At 46.0% G+C, this 22,275-nt stretch overlaps 1 protein-coding gene across 2 annotated transcripts in view; it reads left to right on the top strand.

The window, feature by feature from the left end:
• Window positions 1–1,366: 1,366 nt before the first annotated feature.
• Window positions 1,367–22,275, top strand: part of PLXNB1 (plexin B1) — a 37,031-nt gene continuing 16,122 nt past the window's right edge. Inside the window, exons 1-15 of one of the 2 annotated variants that reach the window (XM_010172272.2) lie at window positions 1,368–2,504; window positions 7,112–7,294; window positions 7,700–7,828; window positions 9,633–9,733; window positions 10,380–10,512; window positions 11,212–11,368; window positions 13,788–13,896; window positions 13,990–14,098; window positions 14,710–15,570; window positions 15,998–16,123; window positions 17,204–17,326; window positions 18,328–18,421; window positions 18,677–18,843; window positions 19,893–20,044; window positions 21,940–22,045. In XM_010172272.2, coding sequence (XP_010170574.1) covers window positions 1,371–2,504; window positions 7,112–7,294; window positions 7,700–7,828; window positions 9,633–9,733; window positions 10,380–10,512; window positions 11,212–11,368; window positions 13,788–13,896; window positions 13,990–14,098; window positions 14,710–15,570; window positions 15,998–16,123; window positions 17,204–17,326; window positions 18,328–18,421; window positions 18,677–18,843; window positions 19,893–20,044; window positions 21,940–22,045 — 3,684 coding nt within the window. In that variant the 5' untranslated portion in view covers window positions 1,368–1,370. Of the gene's footprint in view, window positions 2,505–7,111; window positions 7,295–7,699; window positions 7,829–9,632; window positions 9,734–10,379; window positions 10,513–11,211; window positions 11,369–13,787; window positions 13,897–13,989; window positions 14,099–14,709; window positions 15,571–15,997; window positions 16,124–17,203; window positions 17,327–18,327; window positions 18,422–18,676; window positions 18,844–19,892; window positions 20,045–21,939; window positions 22,046–22,275 lie in introns of both variants that reach the window. The other variant, XM_010172273.1, reaches the window with a different exon arrangement.

Raw genomic sequence — 22,275 nt, forward strand, 5'->3', positions numbered from 1 at the left:
TACCACATTTCCACCATGCTGTGGGATTCCCCATGCTGTTCATCGCAGTTTTTCCCATCTGTGGCATGGCTTGGGGGGGGTCACAGTGGATTTCAAGAGGGGTTGATCTAAATATCCTCTCGAGAGGACCAGAACAGGTCTGGTGGTTCCCTGGGTCTGTCCAACACCCACCCCATCTGGCCCTCCCTGCACTTTGGGGTATGGGACAGGGAAGGGGTGGAGCATTGTCCAAAGAGCAGGCACGTTTAGATCTCCTTTTACAGCACTGGTAGAGGTGCTGTGGAGAGATGAGTGCCAGCAAGAAACCTCTCCCCCAGAGAGTGGAGTAACAAGGGAGCAGGATAAGGTGGTCTCCTCCTCACCTGGATATGCTGCATCTGCCCAAGGAGATGGGAGCCCACCAGGGCTGGCTGGGCAGACTGGTGGCCCCGGAGGGGTGGCTGGGAGCTGCTATGACTGACTCTCTGAAAGCCTCATCGTGGCTTCAGAGCAGAGCAGTCCTGCTTGGGTGGGCCATGCTCAGGGGCAGAGATGGCATGGGAAGATCCCTTCTGAAGCATTAGTGGAAGAGCCTTAGACCCAAAAGAGGCTGTTGATAGCCGTAAGTGATAAGAAAGAGAAGGATTAATTTATGATATGTAGATCAAATACAGAGCAAAGAGGTTATTAATTTGCTCTGAATTGGATCCCAGCTACAGTTTATTTAAACAATGGTCCTGCAGGTTGTGTTTGGCTTGGACAGTGGTTTGTTTTACTGTCGTGTTGCTCATTAACAACGTGTGCAATGTGCTGGCTGCTATAGGAATGTGGTCCTGTCCTGGAGAACTTCCAGTATAGCATCGTAGGAAAGAGTTGTGCAGGAGTCTGGTTAAACGTGGCTTTTTCTGGTGTTATAAGAATAATGATCAACTTAAATATTTGAAACACCTGTCACAGCATAGATAGGACCTTTCTCCTTCGGTTATGTCCCTGGATTGATGAATCTGTGCTTTGGACTGTTTATTCAGCAAGTTTAGTACAAGTCCTGGGCTTGTGAAGAGAAGCTTTCCCCAGTACCACCCAGCAGTCTCTGGGGAAACCCCCAAGAGCATTACTTGCCGCTTCTCCTGAAGATGCTGTGCCTGTCATCTTGGTGTGGAGGTGATTGAGTAAAGTCTGTTACACTTATGCAGGCCTCTTTCTGTTGGTCTTTCTACAAATGTCCTATGTTGGCTCTTCATGTCTAGTTCTCTGCTTTCTATGGTTATTCATGTCCTCTTTGCCCACTTCTCATAATAAGAGTGCTGTTGAAGGGTTTTGCTGAGTGTTAATTTTCACTCCTGAGTTACAAGGAGTTATAACAGCTTTTCATCTCTTGCAGAGTGTTTACCATGCCTCTGGGAACATTTCTCCTTCCTGTTCTCTGTTTCTTGGGAGCAGCAATTCCACGGGGACTGCAGTATGTCACATTCTCACGCAACGCTACGAAATTCCTCCACCTGTCTATGGACTTGGAATCTGGGACCATTTACCTGGGGGCCACCAACTTTCTCTTTCAGCTGACATCTGACCTGCTGATGAAGAATGTGGTCCAGACTGGGCCTGTTCTGGACAGTAAAGATTGCCTCCCCCCAGTCTCAAAGCTAGAGTGCCCTCAGGCACACCACACCGACAATCACAACAAGCTGCTGCTGGTGAACACTGTGCAGAAGGAGCTCATTGTGTGTGGCAGTGTGCACCAGGGAATCTGTGAGAAGAGGAGCCTCACGTCCATCGACCATGTCCTCTTCCGACCAGAGAGCCCTGGTGACACTCAGTACGTTGCTGCCAATGATCCCAATATCACCACTGTGGGACTCATAGCATACTCAAAGGATGAGGTCCCCTTGCTGTTTGTGGGACGGGGGTACACTAGCCGAGGAGTTGGAGGAGGGATTCCTCCCATCACTACACGAAATCTCAGGGCCCATGGAGGGGATGTTCAAGCAACAGACTCTCACTCCATTTTCTCCTATGAAGAAACAGCAAAACTGGCCGTGGGCCGGCTCTCTGAGTACAACCACCATTTCATTAAATCCTTCACTTACCGCTCAAGCGTCTATTTCCTGTTCTACCGTCGGGACCTCAAGTCTCAATCACGTGAGTACAAGACCTACATCTCACGAATCTGCCTGGATGACTCTCATTATTACTCATATGTGGAGTTACCTCTGCTCTGCCAGAGCAAAGCCAATACATACAGCCTCCTGCAAGCAGCCTATGTCACCCGGCCAGGAAAAGGCCTGGCCCAGGGGCAGCTGGACACTGAGGGAGAAGTGCTGTTTGCAGCCTTCTCTGCCTGGCAGGCTTCTTCTGGCAAACTGAGCGAAGAGTCTGCACTCTGTGTCTACACAATGGAGGAGGTGGATCGCCTGACCAACTGGACTAGGGATGTTTGCTACATGAGAGATGGGAAGTCAGAAGAAGGGACAGAAGTGGCGTATATTGAATATGATGTCAGTTCCAACTGTGTCCAGCTGCCTGCGGTAAGTGGCTTTGCACCTTTGTCACAGTAAAGAGTAGTCTCCAGCGTGTTCTTGTGTTGCTTTGTGTTCCTGAAGTCAGCTCATTTTCCACAGATAGATGTTGAAATCTGTTTAGGTTAAAAGCCTTTGGGCTCAGGCTGTTTCTTTGCTGCTGCAGCGATGCAATGCAAGAACCATTGCATCCTGTTTAAGTACAGTCTGTCTCACTGCTGCTGCAGCTCTTTTCCCTGTGTGGACAGGTTTCCTTGCAGAGGTAAATGGGAGTGTGTGGCAATGGGGAAGGGCATCTGGTGTGACCTGGCCCTGAGGCCTGTCTCATGGCAATATCAGGCAAGAGCACTGAAGCTCCAGTTCACGTTGTTCTGCATCAGTAATTTTGTGTCCTGGTCTGCAGTGCAGGGAAGGAGAGGAGTGTGTGCATGTGCACCTGTGTGTTGGGAGGGGAATCAAAGGGGTGTGCTGTGTCCCTGTTGCTTATGGTGAGGTGCACTTCACAACAGCTTCCTGCAAGGGCACCCAGGAACAAAAAGGAACATAAGCAAAAACAAGCGTCACCAAATCCTTATTTCTTATAGACTGCATTAGTTCTGCAGAATTTTGTGCCCAAGGAGGACCTTTTCCTGACTTGACTCTCCTTTATCTCCAGAGCTGTAAGAGGAGATAATCCTTCTTTAAATTCTACAGCAAAGGCACGGTGGGATGTTGCAGGATAAAATTTTGAACTGAAGTGGCTGTGACCCTGAATCCTTGCAGTCTGTCAGCCACGTTGGTTGGTGCTGCAGTATCGGGGACGATGACACAGACACAGAGCAGCAGCATTCTCCTGGGTGGTGCTGGATGCAGTGTCCCAGCATGAGGCTCTGTGGTTGTGAGTAGCCTGTTTTCACCAAGGGCGTTGCTAGTCCTTGGCTGAATAGCATGTTATCTTGTGTCTTCCTTCTACAGAACAGGCTGTCCAGATAATTGCCTCTTCCCAGCCTTGTGCTACAGAGAGCAAAGTGGTACCACAGAGCTTTGGAAGTCTCTGGGGTTGGACGTGTGCTCCAAAACCAGTCTTAAATTTATGGCTTTCCTTTCAGTAGCTTAAAGTTGACTGTAGAGTACTTGTGGGACAAGGGAAGTGTAAAGAGCAGACTTGGAGCAGGACAAATATAAGATCAGGAGGAGTACCTAGGAGTTGGGAAGCAAGAGACTGCCCAGCTTGATGTCTGGCTTTCACTGTACCTCTTAGCAATGTCCTTTGTGGGGCCACATAGAAGGAATTGTCACAGGTGATTTTTAGGCCAGCTTAATGTTGGCCTAAAATGTCAAACTGTTGTGAGTCCTTTATAAAAATCCTTAATTCAAAATGATGTAGAATCTCCCTGTACTGTTTGATCCAGTGGGGAAGTGGGTGCACAGGGTGGGAGAAAAAAGCCAGTCTTTGGTCAGTGATTCCTGGCGCGTGATCCCAGGGTCCCAGCTGCACAGTTTGGCACTAGTGGGCTGACTAAAGTACTGCATCTTATTAACAAGTGTGTCCAATGATATGTAAATGTCCTAACAAACTTTATCCTTCACCATTCAGTACATAGTAGCGGTTGTCGTTAAGATTGTGTCTAACAACACGTAAGAGTCCGTGCCAGCTCCAGCCTGCTCCATTCAGTGCTGAGTGGAAGCGGCTGTCAATGAACGTTTTATGCAGGAACAGTTTTAACTTGGTTTCAAGGGTGGCAGCTTGTGCTGTATGTAAGGATAATGCTAATTAATTTCACGTTTTTCTGCTTCCAAACCAGCCTGTGCACAAGGTATGCCCTTTTCCCTAGTTAGCACTGTCTCCAATTTTTAACCCATCAGGAGAGGCTAAGATTGAGTTTTGTAGTTCAATACAATCTTTTCAACTGGGAAAAAAAATACTTGTTTTATAAGAATTTCAGAACCAGTTCATTTGTTCTAGTTTGCTGGAGATCCATTAGTCTGGAGATGCAGGAGACTATGTAGATGCTGTTAGTGACTTGATAATTAAACTAAATGTTTCTGCAAGGCTTGGGAAGGCTGCATATCTTCTGTGGGCGTAGTTTTCAAGGTATGTAACTTGTCCTTTTGCACTGAGCTTTGTCCTTTTCATGCATTGATGCAGATTTGTCCACTAGTTGCTTCTCACCTGTGCAATGTAGGAAGCACACACCAGAATTCACGGCAGCAGCTTCATCCAAACTCGCTGCATCTCACTGGGTGATCCCTGAAGTGTATTTTCTGCTACGTTGCCAAGATTTTATTCACTGAAAACAATTAAAACACCTTCTATGTAAATTTATATAAGTACTTTATGCAATTGTCATGGTCTTAATCCTGTAGAATGGAACAAGTTTCAGCTCTTGACTGCGATTCACTGTGCTGCAGTCCCTGCGAGGCTGGGGGCACGCTGTGCTTGCACAGGTCACGTTGGTTATGGTGGATAAACATGTGTGAAGTGACTTGCCCTTGGCATCACACATTGGCAACAGCAGCGCTGAGCACAACCAGGGTACAACTATTTCTGACTTGTATGCAGGTTTTTTAAAGCAAACTTTGAAAAATTGGCCTCAGTAGTGAGGTCATTAGGCTCCAGGATTTGTCTAAATTGATACAAAGGTTGCTAGAATCCCATTCAAAATAAACACTTGATGCTTTGGAGTGTGGAAATTTGGCTGTGACCCACTTCCTAATAAATCTTATAGTAACTTGACAAAACTGGAGATATAGAAATCTTTAAGTTACAAGAAGGTGGTTGGAAGAAGCTTAAGAATCAAGTGACAAAGCTGCTAAAAATGTATCTATCACTAAAAATGAGTGATAACTTAGAGGATGGTAAAAACTAGCAATAATTAAAAGTTGTAACCTCCTCTGAGGCTTTAGGTTGGAGCCTTATGCCTAGTATGCAGAAAATCAGTTGAATAGTATTTGAAAGGAAAACAATGAGGCATCAGAATGGAAGCAGTGCTAGTCTAACTGGCCTGGTTTCTTACGTAGAACTGCTGTGTCAAGCCTTGCTTGCCTGCTACAATAGCAATGCATTCGAGGAGTGAATAGGGGTCAGCAGGTTAAATATATTTTACGGTGGGATTTCCATAGACTTTGTTAAAAGCTCCTGATCATTTTTAGTTTCTCCAGGAAACAGTCAAGTATAAAAAAACAAACAAAAAACCCTAGAGAAAAGGGAAGAGAGAGGGAGGGAAAAGGGTCAGGTTTTCCATGTGATTGGCGAGGGATGATGAGCAGATGCCTCAAGAATGCCATGTTGTGCCGTTATCGCTGACCTCCGGCGGGGGCAGCTCCATTGCCTGGTGCCGGATGGTACCACGCAGCTCAGTGCTGCCAAATGCAAAGCCACGGACATCAGACAGAAGGAATATGTAACTCTGCTCACAAGGAGTCTAAATTCAACCACGTTGCCTGAGGCAAGAGAGGGAGCTGGAGTCAGCATGGACTGCGCAGTCACTGCCTCTGCTCTTCGAGCAGCTGTGTAAGAGTATTAGTAAGGAGCTGGAGAGCAGGGTGAAAATGTTTACCCGTAAGGGATTTCATTATGAAAATCATTAGTTTACACCAATCACATTATTTGAAGACAAGCCACTAATTGATTAAAAAATTGTGGTTTTAATAGTAATTGTTCAGTGAACAGTCCTGCATTCAGTCTCCAAAAGGATAACGTAAAATTAAAGTGGACACAGAACAAGGTGTCAAGAAAGATATAAAGCAACAGAGGAACTACGCTAGACAAGACTGAGTTTGTTACTTAGGAAAAAGATGAATCATGATGGAATATCTTCTCTCTACACATACAAAGTGTAAGGAAGTTGGCAGCTTTCATTCTCTCTTTTTCAGAATTCAGTAAGTGAAGGTTTGGTGAGACTGGGAGGGAGCTAACTGGAACAGAAGGACGACTGTTTTTGCACAGCGCTGTGGAGTTAATTTTCAGGAATCTCGCAGGGCTCAGAAGAATTGAAGCAGTGTGCAGAGATGACTCTTGTTTTGACTGTTTTGTGGGTCTCTGGTTGTGTGTACTCTATGATTTTTTTTTTTATGTGTCATTAGTAAGTTCTTTGGAGCAGGTCAGGCTCCACCCTGTGTTTGTGTGTGTCCTGATGCTTTGGGATTCTACTTCAGGCTTAGAATTTGTAGATGATACAACAATACCATGCTAATTGTTGGAAGTGGTGCTTGTGAACAGGTAGTTTTGCACTGGAAGCAGGAATTCTCATCTTTTTGTTCTGAAAAATACAACTAATCTTTTCCAAAGCTGTATGTGGCAGTGTATAGCCAGTAATATTTTTTTGAGAACTTAGAGTTTAGTAGAGTTTTGATGCATTTTATTACTGATGCTGAATGGACTTAATGAAACGACTGCAGGATTTTGTGAGGGTACAAATAGCCAATGCACCTAAACTAATAATTAAAAGCTGTTTTTTTACTCTCAGTCAAAAAAAGCTTAGAGGGGTTCAAAGCTGAATTCACTGCTCTTTAAGGAATTCACCTGTTTAAAGAATTTCGGTGGAAGGGGATGGTGGGAAGTGTTAAAGGTGCTAATGTTCCTTGTATCCATTTTTTTGTACTGTTTTCCCTGTTCTTTCCACTTGCCAAAAAAGGACACCCTGTATGCATACCCCTGTGGCTCTGACCACACTCCCAGCCCTATGGCCAGCCGGGTACCCTTGGAAGCAGCCCCTCTCCTGGAGAAAACAGAGGCCCGTCTGACAGCTGTGGCAGTGAATGTGGAAGATGGCCACACCATTGCTTTTCTGGGAGACAGTAGAGGAAGACTGCACAAGGTATGATCTGGATACAACAGGAAGCAAAGAGGATAAAACTTTTCAGGGATGTTCAGGCAGAAGGGGAAAAAAGGCAATTTCTCTTGTCCCTTGGGAAGTCATTACTATCAGATGGTCTCTTCTCACACCATACTGACTGTTGAGAATGTGAATGCCTCAAACAGTGGTCACGTTGCCTTTGGTTACATCACACTGAGCCAGTGTCAGGGCTGGTGCATCCTATGTGACCTCTGCAGGTATTGCTAGGAGCATGCTTCATGTGGCTGAAGTCACTGCATTGATGTTTCGGTGGGAGGTTGAAATCCCTGCACATAGCAGTGGTTCCAGCTTGTTCCTGAGATAGGACGAGTGCCACCAACTCCTACTGTGATACTTTGCCTGCATACAACTGTGACTCTCTTGCAGGTGTACTTGGGAGCAATGGGAGATGCATATATATATGCTTCTTTACCTATCCAGTTAAATAGCATGGTGAGTGGAGACCTGCTGTTTGACCAGTTGCAGGAGCACCTCTTTGTCATGACCCAGTCCATGGTAAGAGCAATAAAATCCCTTCCACAAAAGAGTTTAAAGCATTTGAGGTCCAAACAAACTACTGACAGGAGTAGGGGAGACAGAGAAAGTGTGTGTATAGCTAAGCCTGTGCTGGGCAGCAGCTGCCTGCCAGTCTGGCTTACAGGGGCGGGGATTGGCCTCTTGCAAAAACTGGAGAAAGCGGGGGGGAAGTCTTCTTACCCTGAATCATGGCCTGTTTGCCTGTGCATTTCCCTAAGTCAGTCAGTCTGTATCAGCAGTGATGGAGGAATGTGAACTGCAGGCTATAAAAGGCTGGCATGAAGACAAGGGACTGCAAATTCCTGGGTTCCTCTGTGTTGAGCAGGAATTGTTTGGACAACAGTTTGCATCTCCATCGGAGCAGAAGAATGTAAGCCTTCTGGGTTCACAAGTAATGTGACCTGTCTTGGGTTTGCAAAAGATTAAAAAGAGAAAAGAGAGGTTTTGTGTAATTAAAACTGTGGCACTTCTGGTTTTAATCAGTTAAAAGATTAAGCTTTTCTTCTGTAAGCATGTAAGCTACAAAAAGCAGAAATGTGTGGGAAGACAGCAGAGGTGTGCCCTGACCGGGTGTATAAGAACAGTCTTGCAGATGAAATCAAGCTGTATATGGAACCATGCAAGGCACCTTTCCCTCTTCTGCTTTCTGTAATTCTGTTTGTGCCCAGTGACAGTTGCAGGAGAAGAGGCATTGCAATGCCCCAGGCTCTTGGGGATATTGGTGTCTACGGAGTAAGAAATCCATCTATGGCCACTTTGTTTGAGAGGATTTGTACAACACAACTCATATCAGCTCCTTGAGCTGGGAAGAAAAGGATCCTCCTAGCAAAGGAAAGAGCAGCCCTTGAGTTACTCTGAAGGAAAGAACAAACAAAAAATGAGAGCATGCTGGAAAACCACTGCTTCCCTTCACCCCACTCAGTACACTTTGAGATACTCAAATTTTGTAACTCTGCAAAAGAGGAGTGGAAATCTGTGAGTGCAAGTAGATTAGGGAAATCTGAAATATATCCTTAACAGTAATTGTTCTGTCAATTAAAAAATGCAAATTACATCATGTACTTAGCAAAAGTAATAGCTTGGGGATTAGAAGTTGGCATTTTAAAGTAACTGACAGTGTAGCAGCTTAAGTGTAGTAGCGGATTAAAGAAGGGGCAAGAGGCTGAAATCAGCAAGGATAGTAAGTGAAAGCAGAAGTGTTTTGCAAGTAAAACTTAGCCCTAGATGGCAGAAGGTTTTTGTTCCACATTGATCAAAGCTTCTTGGTCTACTTTCAGTCAAAATTATAGTTTTGCCAGATAGGGCTGGACAATAGAGCAGATACAGTCAGAGGCCTCAGCTGGAGCTGCTGTCTCCAGCTTCAGTCACCTACATGTCGAGAGAGATGATCGCCCATGACAGAGTCCTGAAAAGCAAAAGAGTGAAAGGTACTCACCCTGCTATCCTTTGATCTATTTTGTTAAAATACAGCTTTATTGCTAAATAAAGTCGTCTTCTTGTAAAAAGTGTCACAAATAACCCATTAATAGCAATACACTTTGCTTGCCTCCGTGCCTCTGTACAGCCTGCTGTTTAGATTTCCTTCACCAGTATGTGAAATGGCCATTCAGATGGGCTCTGGAAACTTGTTCCTTTTTTTTCTTTATTTTTATGTAATATTGGGGATTAAGAAATTGTTTCAGTGAGCATGCAGATGATGGGACTTGCTAGTGAGGCAGAAGAAGCCATAGACCTGGGACCTATGTTGTGTGTGCTGTGTTTCACCAGTTTCTTTCTCTGATAGGTGATGAAGGTTCCCATACTGGAATGTTCCCTGTACTTGGACTGTGAATCCTGTTTGGCACTGAAGGATCCATACTGTGGCTGGTGTGTCCTTCAGGGACGGTAAGATAGATCCCTGCTGACCTGCAAGGATTTTAGAGGGATAGTGCTTAGGGATTGTCTCCACTTACTTTTTTCTCTGTGTCTATGTGTCTAGATTTAGTTTATTTTTAGTTCCTTTATGGCATGTTCTGTCTGCCTCCTAAAACACCACCAGCAGTCACAGTTGCATACAATATTGTCTTTCCATTGCTTTTTGGGTCTTTGGTCACCACTCATGATGCTCCTGTTCAGTGGACTTCAGCCTGGTTTTAGTCTGACTGCAGCTCAAACTGCCTAATAATCTCGTCTTCTGGTGTCACCCTATTATTTAGCACTGTTTTTCACTTCTTGCTCCCCTACTGGTGTTCCTTAATGAGACTTGGCTTATTCCAGCATATCTGTTTGCTTTGTGGCTCTGTCTCCCTGTGAAGTGCAGTAGTAACTAGTTTATGACCCTTGAAGCCCCAGAAGTGTCTACCCATCTATATTTTGGTAACAGTTCATCCTATTATTGAAGGTGGTGGGAGGCTGGGACTTCCATGGCTTGTGCAGCAGCTTCCCCAAGACTCTAGCAAGGCTTCAGACAGCCAGTGTCAGCTTGGAAGTTGAACGTGTCCTGCTGGAGCTACACAGATCTCTCACAGGGCACCTTGCTATTTCCCTGCAGGTGCAGCCGTCGCTCTGAGTGCTTGCGATCCAGGTTGAGTGAGCAGTGGCTCTGGAGCTTTAACTCTACTCAACAGTGTCTATCTGTCCAGTCACTAACTCCAGCCAATATCAGCAGAGAGGAAAAGAGAAATGTAAGTGGTGGTGTTGGTCCTCTGATGCTCAAGCGTGTAGAAAGTCCCCTGCAATCTCTGAGGAGTCATGAGTCTTCCTACTGCTTCCAGTGGGGTACTGAGTCAACTGAGCCTTCAAGCACATGTTATCTGCCTGACATAAAGGACTTAATAGCTTGACTGTACCAGGGGATAATTTTATTGATTATTTTTCCCATAAAACTAAATGTCCTTGCCTGCTAAGAGTTACTGGGTGTGCTGGAGTATTTGATGGCTGCCCGGATGGGTCCCTCCTTGGCTTAGTAGCTACAAGGTGCCTGTCTGTGGTTTCACAGCGTTTCTAACACTTGCTGTCAGGATGATCTGAAAGGAGCTACCCAAAATTACAGCTTTCCGTCTGGCATCTGAGAGCTGGCAGAAAAATGAAGGTGCTGCAGTGTTTTGAAGTCTGTCATTGTGTCAGGAGATGGCAAGAACCTGTATTTTGCTAGAGACTTGGGCAAAGGGGGAAGTTGGCAATAATTGCTCAGTGAATGCCAAGTTCAGATTGGGAATGGCAAGAGATGATGTACGGAACAGTCCTAGGAGGCATTATAGGAAAATGGGTGTATATGTACAGAATTACTTTATGGGGCTCTTACTTTGAACAAATAGAACCAGAAAAAAATAGAAAAATGTGCTAGAGGGAAAATGATTTACTGGATATTATTGAATTGGTAGATATTCCTGGCTATCTCAGACTTACCTTCTCTGCGTGAGGAAGAATTTTACTCATGTTACTTTGAAGATTATGAAAGCCCAGCAGTTCTGACAGAGTCAGGAATCATGTGTCCTTCTCCAGATCCCAGCCAAGCACCAGCTTTGCCAACAGGAGCAGGTCAGTGAAATGCTTTAAATGGAGCATGATAGCTCTGATAACATTGTTGGGAGAAAGTACGTTGTAGGTCCCTCAGATTGCCAGGATTAACAGCCATGAGTATATGTGATCTGTCAGCAGGTGTTCATTTCATTCTGTCATAATATCAGTTTGCTTTCTACTTGTGTGTCACACGCATCCTGTGCTATTTTGGGCTGTTGCCAGATTCCAGTGCCAAATTCTGGTAGTTGGAAAGGAGATCCTGCTTGAAGGGTTGTATGCAAATCTGAATATAATCTGAAATGCAGTCTAGAGGGGTGGCTGGTTTGGCAGCTTTGTCATAAATCTGGAAAGGAAACTCTCTTAAATTATTTAAATCAAACAAAATGCAAACCTTCTCAAAATCCATGCAGCAGTGGGAGAAGGAAGTATATGTAAGGAAGGGCAAGAAGAGACTGACAGTCTTTAAAGTGAGAAATGAATCTGCAATGCGGCATAACCTCAGAAAATACATAGTCAGCCTTCTATTACTGTGAACAATAACTGGCTGAGTATTGCTAATTGGCCACTCTAAAGAACCTGGAAAGTTCTCAGAAAAATCAGTGTAGATAAAACCACAGCCTAGTTGTCATTATTCCAGGCTTCAGATACTCTTATTGACTCCTTTGTAAGTCAGTCTTGCTTTTATTTCAAGACTCTGTACATGCTTTACCTGTGTTATTTTCACATTGCATCTCTGAGGCTTAGCAAGTTGCTTCTGTTCTCTAAATTTGCTCACGGATGGTTTGTGTCTGATCTATTTGTGTTGTCCTTTTGCTTCCACAGCTCTTCTCCCACTCAATGAACTATGGCCAGGAATTCTTAGCACAGAGTTTTGCCATGTTAACTGTGCCAACTTTTTCTTTTTATTCTTTTGTTACTCAGACTTCCTCTCTCCTTCACTGTATTGCTAGCCCTCCTCTTTGCAGCTTCTGTGCTCTGCTAGGATGAATTTGAAGCTGGTAACCAGAAGCATACGCTGTTCTCTAAATGAGGTCCCATTAGGGCCTTAGATACCAGCACTTTCCTATTCCTACTTATAATACTTTTCCCAGCTCATTAAAATATTTGCCTTTTTTTCAGCTTTGTTTTAAAGGTTGCATACCAGTTCATCCATCACTTTAAGCTGTTGAGCTCCAAGTTGATAGCAGAAACTCCTGCTCTCAATTTATAAGTGCTCGACCTCATCTTCTGTACTGTTGAACGGCGTGATTGGCAGTCATGGAAAATAATGGCCTTTTTGGAGAAAGGAATATTTATAAATATTATGTCAGAGCCCTGAAATCCTAGGAGGTGTTAGCCCTTCCACCACTGCCAAATGCAATCACCTCTATGACAGTGATGGGAGTTGACAGTACTGCTGTGACTCCTACCTCCAGCTGCATATGATACCCTTATTTTCTCCTAATCATGGGTTTTCATACGCACCTCATCATCAGCTGTTTTGCTAGCATACTGCTTCCCTTGTCATCCTATCAGGGAGTCAGCTTAGGCCTGACTGATCCTCCACCAGGCATGTTAATTGTTTTGTTGTGAATAGAGCTTGCTTGCAAGAGGAGGTCTGAATTCTGTGAGAGGAATGATGGACAAGCCTCTTGTTACTTATTTTTATAGCAAACTGTCTTGGAGAAATGGCAGCTCCTGCAGCTGAGCAGAGCATGCAGTATGTTTCCATTATTTGGAGAGCTGATGCCCAGCTCTAGGGTTGGGGGCATTTGTTTGGAACAAGATTAATTAGCTGGTTTAGTAGTGTCATATGCAAAATATCTTCTTCAGAGTCATGCTATCAGATGCAGTAAGTTTTTTTTCATCTCTGAAGTTACTTGGTCTATCAGAAATCAGTGGTAGTCTCTCCCCAAAGAGAACTGGGCTATCCTGAGGTTTGTAGTTTAACATGAAACTCAGATTTAAAGCAGATAAGGCTTCAGACACTGCAAGTGAGATTACAAGTCTTGTAAAACTCTTCACTGACTCACTTCTTAGCCTGGACATAGAACAAAGCTCTCAAGGTGAAGGTAGTATGGGAAGGGCATGTCAGTTCTGAGGATTTGGTTTTCCTTTGGATGACAAAGGAAGACAATCAGCTTTGAGTCTGGAATGTTACATCTTCCCCTAATACAGAGATGACAGTGGAATTATAGCAGATAAAGATGGAGGGATCATCAGACTTGTCTTCCTTCCCATGGGTTGGCAAGAGCTGTCATAAGCTACTCCTGACAAACTTGTCCAACCTGTTTTTGGTGTCCGTAGGATAATCCAGTGATTGAGATGCTGGAAGCATGGAAGGGGATCTGTCTCCGTGTTTGACAGTGTCTTTCCTAAAGCATGCTGTGTCTCTTAACAGTATGGCAGACTTATAGTGGCTCCATTTCTAAGAATTTTTTTTTTTTTTCATTTTCAGATCATGTCACCATAAAGCTTGTAGTGCGTTTCCATGACATCTTCATTGCTTCTGTGGACTTCTCTTTCTATGACTGTGCTGCAGTGGCCCTGCTGTGGAAATCGGCACCGTGAGCACCTGCTTTTTCTTGCCTGTAGTTACAGGGAGGGTGGATGTCCCTTCCTGGCTCATCTTAGCAGCTGCTTTTCAATCATTGTTCCAGGTGCCAGAAGTGTGTGAGCAGTCTCTGGGTATGTAACTGGTGCGTCCAGCAGCACCTCTGCACCCACAAAGCAGCCTGTGAGGAAGGAACCATTATCTACAATGAAAGGGTGCGTCTCCTTCTCAGTCCTAGTCCTCTGTGCTATAACAGCCTCAGCGAGTCGCAGTGAGTCAGATCTGCTCTCAGGTAAAATAGCAGCTGTCAGTCACATCAAGCAAGGAGGTGAGCTGTTGGAGCGACACAATGCTCTGCGTCCCTGATGTTACGAGGCCTTGCTAGGTTTCTGGGGGAAGTGCCATCAGATGAAGCAGGTCACCCTTCTCTTGGGGTTATCCAGACTGTGTTTTCAAGGCAAAGGACAAGAGCAAACTGGCAGGGGGGCTGCAAGTGAGGAGGTGGAACAAATGCCCAATTTGTGGCTGCCACAGGTGGCCTTGCAGTTTTGTGGGGCATGAAGGCAGGCAGACCTCCCTCTGAGTGGGGGCGAGTGTAGGCACCTGTGGGAAGAGGGAATGTTGCTGGATCTTCTGCACTGTGACCATTCCCTAGTCCCGTCCCAAGATGAAGTGACATGAGATGTAGCTCTCATTGAAATCCAGAGGGTGAAGCAGCCTCTTGTGGACACTGCTATGGGAAATAATATGGAGTGCTTTTCTGCTTGGGTTTTATTCTGTTTTGTTTCTTTCTCTCTTCTCACCCCACCATGTTGTTTTTCTCTAGGCCCAGATCCCAACCTCAAGCGTGTTTCCTTCTTCAGCAGCTCCCCTCACCAAGTCCTCTACCACAGCCCCAGCTGCAGCCACAAAACCCATCACTCCCCACGTGCGTGTGGTACTGACCACTGTGCCCCCCACAGAGCCCAACCCCGTCACGCTCTCTGCAGCCTCGGATGCAACAACTGAGCCTACAGAAACCCTCAGCTACACGTACTTGACTCTGTCAACTGAAGCAGCCTCTCTCCAGGCCCTCACAGAATCCCCTCTACCACCACCCGCAGACAAACCTGCTGTCACTGTGCCAGAGACAACTTCTCCCACTCCATCTGTCCTCACCAGCCCATCCAAAAACATGGATCACGCAGCCTTGCCCACCGAAGGGCCGGCCACTGCCCAGGAGCCACGGCACACTGACCCACCCACCACCCTAGTGGGTAGCCCTCTGCACACGTTTGCAGCAGCAGTAACACCTTCCCCTCATGTCACCAGTATCAAGTGGCCTCTGAGTTTTTTTCCTACTACAGAGGCACTGACATCTGCCATCCCATCTCACCAAACCCCCACCCAGGTGCCAGGGGGCCCTGTTGCCTCTGATGACTCTCCAGGATTGCTGGGAACTGAACTACCTGCTTCAGAGCTCCCACCATCAACTTCCCCAGACTGGCTGTTGGAGGAAGGCACGGAGCTCCAGGATGCAGAGGACTGGATGGATTTGCTCCAGGCTGAGAATGACACATCTCCCTTCTCTGCTTCTACTCTTCTGTCGGGTGATGGCGATTCTTCAGAGAGGGATGTCCCTGACTTTCCCAGGATCCTCCACCCTGACCTTGACTATCAGTATGATGCCCCTGAATTTTGGGAGGAGGTCAGTTGCTGGGCGTTGGAATTCAGAGTCTAAGGCTGTAACACTTCGAAATTTTCATACAGATTGCTGGTCTAGTATTTCAGCACACAGCAGAGGTGGTGCCCTCTGAGAGTGTAGAAGCTGACTGCTGTAATGTGTGGAGTGAGAAGTGGCAGCCTGAGGAAGAAAAGTATGTGTGAGGTTCCAAGGTCTTGTAGAAATGCTGCTGGCCTGAAGATGGCAGCTGCTGTGATGTCCAGCATATTCACAGCTTTCTGCTGTTCACCTCTTTAGGCTCTTGCATTGCTTTCTTGTAACTTCATGGTAAAGAAGCACAGCCGTGTCTTCATTCAGGCAGGGCTTGTTTCTGTGTTGACACATTAGGCTTTGATTCCCTGTGTCAGAGCTGGGGAGGTCTCTCTCTCTAAAGACCTGTGTTTGTTTTCAGAATGAAGAGCCTAGCTGGGGTCCAGATGCATGTCCCTGTGTGCAGGGAATCCAGGGATCTTCACTGTTTCCAGTCAACGTGGCGAGGAAGATAACCCTGCTCGGAAAGAACTTCCACCTCTATCAGGTAGTCAGCTCAATGCTGTCAGCATTGAGAAACTGTATTAATGCAGAGCACTGTTTGGGCAAGCTGTCCACTGGACTGCTGAAAATATGTGTAGGACACAGTTGTAGCTCTGCCTAGGTTTTTCCTGTTTGCAGAAAGAATGACCTACTTCTGTGAATAAAGAATTGTATAGCTGGATTTATTGGTGGGTAGGAGGTCACCCAGAGAAAGGGAGAGCGCAGGTGTGCACCAGCCTGCTGTAGATGATCTGCATGCATTTGGATTAAGTTGCACCTGTGCTGTACTGTAGATGGTAGTTCTTAGAATAACTTCCTGCTGCATCTCTGCTGATTGTTTGCATCTCCATAAGCTAAAGATAAGTCATCTATTCCCTTTCTTTTCTGGCATGCTTATGTTAATGTAGCTATTCCTGTCATACCTGAAACTTCAGTAATGGGGAAAACCACCCTTGAAAGCTATGTTTCTTGGGTGTGCCTCTGCTAAAAATTCTCTTTGCTTCTCAAGACAGAAGATTGATTTAGTAACCTGCAGCCCACAGACTAATTGTTACTTGATATGTTAAACCTGATGTACTGCACCACTCAGAGGAGCAGAGCTGGTTACAGATGCCCATCCATCTTTTTTACAGGAAGTGTCTAAGCAATTCAGTGGAAGATTTACAGGAGAGAGAGGGGGAAGAAAAATGCATTTAGTGGTTTTTTGAGGTGCACTACCCTGATCTGTGTATTCCACTCTTCATTTCCAAGCTAGTGTTTCACAGAGATGTACAGGCATAACTCCACAGTCCCACTGTTTTTTCTTTAATTCCTCTTCCTGTGCCACATTCTCCTCACACTGACATACACGTGCTCCCTTTGAGGTGTTTTGTTTCGTGTTGATTTATCTTTCATACATGGAGGCAGCAGAGAGAGCCCTTGAATATGGCTTAGAGTTGGCAGATACAGGGAATGAGAGGAGCACACTGCTTGCACAGAAAGTGACTTGGTAAAAGGTACTGAATTTGAGAGGCAGGAGTGCACTGTTGAGTAGCAGGAAGCCCTCTGTAGTTGAGAAATGGTGCCATGTGTATCTTCTGTGCAGGACCAGCAGTGGGACTATGAGTGTGTCCTGAATTTGGAGGGGAGAACAGTAGTGATGGATGCTTATGTGGAAGGAGAAGAAACAAACCAGTCCCTCTGTTATATCACCTGCCAGATGAACCAGGTGAGTGCTTGGAATGTGATGCCATTTCAGAGTTCACATTGGTGCTGGTTTTGCTCAGCAAAACTGCAAGCTGGAAGGCAAGCTCACTGGGGAAAAGAGCATATTTTGAAAAAATATTTGTAATATATTCAGCACTATGGGGCCCTCATCTGTGATGCTACTGCCTGATGGTACTGTGGTCCTCAACTTGCAGAAAGATTGCGCAGCCTGAGCCACACAACTTGTTTCTGCATTTGCTGTAGTACAGGATGATGCCATCTCTGAATCACCACTCATTGCAACCTGCCAGGACAGTGCCACATCTGCTTTGGCTTGAGGCGCTGTTGTTCATGGTTCTCTGGATCATGACTTCTTCTGTGATGGTGGTGCTTTTGTGAAAAGAAAAATGCTGTTAATACCAGTTTTGTTCTCAATGGTGGAAGCTAGCCTGTGGATTGTAAGATTAATAGGCAAAATTAAAACAGCCATGTACATTTCTGGATGATGAGTAGGTTTTACTTAGGGCAAGATTTGCAAGCACAGGCAATATTTTTAGTTTGTAAACTCATATAGTTAAGGAAGAGGAACAACACAGGCTCTTGTGCACACAAGCCCTGTGGACCAATTGTAATCCTAAATCTTCAGCTCTACTGAAATTGCAGAAATGCCAGTTTGAGCAGTTTTCTGAGCAGGTAGCTTGTAGGTAAGAATTAGCCATTTAGGAATGCAGGTAGGAAGTTAGACAAGTATGGTGAACCCACACTTTTTTTTCAACGTTCATCCTAGTGAACCAGTGCCTGCTACTCTTTCTAGAGCAGAATTGCTACTGTGTGACCCAGTGGGAACAGGCCTGTGCTGCCACTGCCCCAGCTAACGCTGCCGTGTCTGCACTCGCGGGAAGCTCCGTATGGGCTGTATGTGCCGCTGCACTATGCAGGATGGATGCTGATGCTTTTTAGCCTATTCAGCTGGCTTGTTTGTGCCTCTGAGTCCTTTATCTTGATGGTCTTTTGTCTTTGCAGTACAGTTATACAGCACCTCAACTCGAATTCAACGCTGTGGTGTTTGTGCAGAGGCGGCGACACCTTCGAGTGGACAGTGCTGCAGATCTTCATGGTAGGAGTGCAACATCTCCCCATCAAAAAGACAGCAGATGGGGTGGAAGAGAGTTGAGAAATCCTTGAATGAGGCTTTTTGCATGTGTAGTAGTCCTATCCCAGGGAAACTAAGGAAAGCATACAGCCTCATTTCTATCTCTTGTCACGGGAGAGGGAGGAGGAGGAGAGGGTTCTGTGCAAGATGCCAATTTGCTGGATTATTTTGTGCCCTAGAGGATGTTTGCAGATGCCTCTGAATTTTTCTCCTTTGCAGTGACTTTTTACAACTGCTCTGTGGGACACACTGACTGTAGCCGCTGCCAAACAGCTGACTCAAAGTACAACTGTGTGTGGTGTGGAGGTGACAATCCCAGCTGTATCTTCAGGGGCTCCTGCAAGGAAGAGATAGAAGACCTGTGTCCAGCACCTCTCATTCACTCTGTGAGTAACTTACTAATGTACTGCACCCAGGGCAAGGAGGGCTCCTTTCTCCAGTTGAAATCAAAGGGCTGTGAACTCAGAGTGCAAACAGTGCAGCTCAATAATATGTTGGCCATCTGAATGGCAAATTAGTCCTGTTCAACTGTGATCACTTGGTGTTGCGAGGATGCTAGAGTTTTGTGCTGGGCTTTCAGTTTGCTGATAGAGAACAATGGGGGAAGATGCCTTTATATCTCCTGCGAGCTGAAACTGGCACACCAGAAGGAGCAGAACCATTCAGGAGCTGGGAAAGGGTCCACAGATTGGATCCTCCAGCTGTCCTGAGCCAGACACTGAAACAGGTTGGCCCAACTAAACCTGGGGCAAAGACGGGCAAAAGCTAATGCTAACAGTACAGGAAGGATGGGAAAGGCATGACAGGTTACTGGAATTAATTATTTTTGTCTGTTTATTTTAAATGTTTCTTGCTAACTGCCACATGACAAGTGTCTGTAGCCATGTGTCCCTTTTGCTGTCAGCTTGTCTTCCCTCCAGTGGCACACAACATCCATGTGCTGCATCTTGTCTTAGTTTATCTTGGATGCTGCTCAGGGACAGAGCTTTGACATTTGTGCAGCATGCAATTCATTGTCGTACTGATGCTGAGGGGGGAGTGCTGCTTGCTGCTTCAATATAAGTAACATGTATTGGCTTGTGCATTCCCACTCTTCAGCAGAAATGCTCTATGGAGTGGTCAGCATGTTGATGAGAAGGCAAAGCAGGGCAGTCCTTGCCTTAGAAGTCTATAGTGGATTATCACCTCTCGGGGGACTGCTGGCAACAGTGAGATATGGGAAAGAAGGCTCCAACTGTGGTGTTCCTTATGGCCTTTCTTCTGATGAGGGTGCAACCTGGTACTAGTCCAAGCCAGGAAAAGGAATCCGTAGCAGTGACCTGACCAGGCAGGGTTTGTAATGGGGCAGTGGAAGGGTTCTGTGCTGTAGATCAGTTGCCAGACTGCAGAGGTCTGAGGTACTGTGACATTTATACATGCGCGGATGTCTTTGCAGGTGTACCCCCTGTCTGGACCAGTGGAAGGTGGCACTAGAATCACCATCACTGGCTCAAACCTTGGGCAGAAACATCAAGACATTGCAGAAACTGTCACTGTTGCAGGAATTCCCTGTGCCGTAGATGCTCAAGAGTATGAGATCTCTAGCAGGTAGAGTATCTGTGAAACCTCCTCCCAGAGGCACATGCTGGCTTTTCCCTTGGCTGCTGACACCAGCCTGAGATGTCATTGCCTTTGCTGTAGCAGGTATTGAGCCTCACCCATTCCCCAGGGAGTGCCCTGAGGAAGGTCACTGCCTGATTAGTTACTCAGGCAGTGACCTCCACGAGATAGGGTTGTGTACAAGGTGATGGCCAAACAGAGCTGCCGTCTACTTAGCACACTGCCAGTACAGAGCCTGCAGGCCAGTCAGAGCAGGGAGTCACAGGCTCAGAACCATGCAGTTCTGTGGTTATGTCTTCCCAGCCACAGGGTGATTTCAATAACGTGAAGGACATGTCTTGTGCAAGTGTCACTGCTAGGGAAACATCCTGACCATGTTAACACAGGGTGAGGATGGGAATGCATGTTTGGAGGTACAGCACAGATTCTTGCCTCTGCTTGGGTGGGCACACCCCTAAGACTATCATCCTTCGCTTGCCAGACAGACTTCAACCTCCCAGGGACAAACCCAGTGAAAGGGCCTTCTCAACCAGGGACAGATCAGAGAGTCCTGGTGAGCCCTGTGCCACTCTTCTTACGGCTAGGAGTGCCTGGCAGGTCACACAGTGCTTGTAAAAATAGTGCCTAGGAGAAGGATGAGAAGCAGAAAGACCAGTCCTGCTGCATCCAGCTAATGTCAGTGATAGAGAACTGGGTGTCTTGCCAGGGCAGGACCTTACAAGACAGTGTAGTCATGTGTTGAGAGATGTGACTGAGAGGTAGCTAGGAAGCAAGGAGAAAGGAATAGTTGTGTAGCTGGCCTGTGGCAGGGCAGGTAGGTGGGAGCCTTGGACAAGGGAGGGAGAGGAGCCAAGCAACCAGCAGGACAAGAGGAGAAAAATTGTGAGTAACCTCTCATCAGAGCTATCACAAACCCATTTTTCCATACCATGGTAGCAGTAGTTGTAGCACCCTTCCCTCTGGGAGCCAGGTAAGATCCTGCTGGGAAATGGCCTGCTGTGTTGAGCACTGTTGTCTTGTCTGTGCGCCTTGTTTGTCTCATCCATCTGCTTTCTGTTTTCATCCTAGAATTAGAGCATAATCTTTCTGGGGTTAGTCTTTGTTCTGTATCTGTAAATCACCTGGCATCACAGGGTCCTGGCTTGGGGCTGCACTGCTTACGTTTAAATTCCTGAGCCTTTTTGGTTGACGGGATATAGCTGTGAACTTGGAACCCACTTCTGAGCAAGGCCCAGACAAAATTAATCTACTCTGTAGGAAGGCTGAGAAGTCTCCTGCAGAGTAGTTTTTCTGTATGTGAACTAGTGCTGTTACATGGGATTCCTTGCTTCTCTGTTCTAAGTACAACCTGACTTTTCACCTTGTCAGCATCTCCCATATCAAATTATGGCTGGAAAAAGGGCTGGGAAGAATGGGTGGTGCAGATCAGGGGAACTGGCTGGTCCCAGAGGCCACTGACTGAAGATTGGTGCCAGCTAAACCTACAGCCTTGAGTTTTCTTCTGCATCAGGCATAGTGCTAATGTGTGGCTTAACCACTGCTAGCCTGGGGTCACTCCACATGTGACTGATTTGATCAGCTCTGGACAAGAGCAGAGTTTTTCCAAATCTTCATGTGTCTGTGGTACAGTGGGCTTCATCCTGTCTGTTCCAGAAAGAATAACTTTGGATAGAATGGGTTTGTTTGGACCCACCCCCTGCTTTTTTCTGCTGCACCAAATCCAGCTTTTAAAGGTGTTTCTCAATGTTCAATTGTATATTCAGAGCATGTGATGAGGCTGAAAGAAGGGAGCTGTGGTTGCTAGATGGTTTTAGGACATGATACAATGGATTCAGCTCATCTGCTTTTCCATGGTGTGACACTGTTCTTGGATTGCCCTGCAGTATCGTATGCGTCACTGGCGGGAGCTGGACAGAGAGATCTGGGCACGTTGTGGTGGAAGTGCCTGGAGGAGGACGTGGAGTTTCTGGGCTTACTTTCACCTATCAGGTAATGTAACTATTGCTTCTTTAATACCTCTCCCTGTTCTTCTAGTATCTCTGCTAAATGGCTGACTATTGCATGAACTTTTGGGACTCTACTAGGCACTTGCTGCTAGTATTTTTATCTGATTTTTTCTTCTGATGTATATGTTGTGTGGTGCTTTTTGGGTTTTGGTTTTTGTTTGTTTTTCTTTCCCCCCTCTTTAGATTACAAGAACAGCTGTACTGGGTAATACT

The sequence above is a fragment of the Antrostomus carolinensis genome, unplaced genomic scaffold (assembly GCF_000700745.2).
Source record: "Antrostomus carolinensis isolate BGI_N321 unplaced genomic scaffold, ASM70074v2 scaffold27657, whole genome shotgun sequence".
Classification (NCBI taxonomy): Eukaryota; Metazoa; Chordata; class Aves; order Caprimulgiformes; family Caprimulgidae; genus Antrostomus; species Antrostomus carolinensis.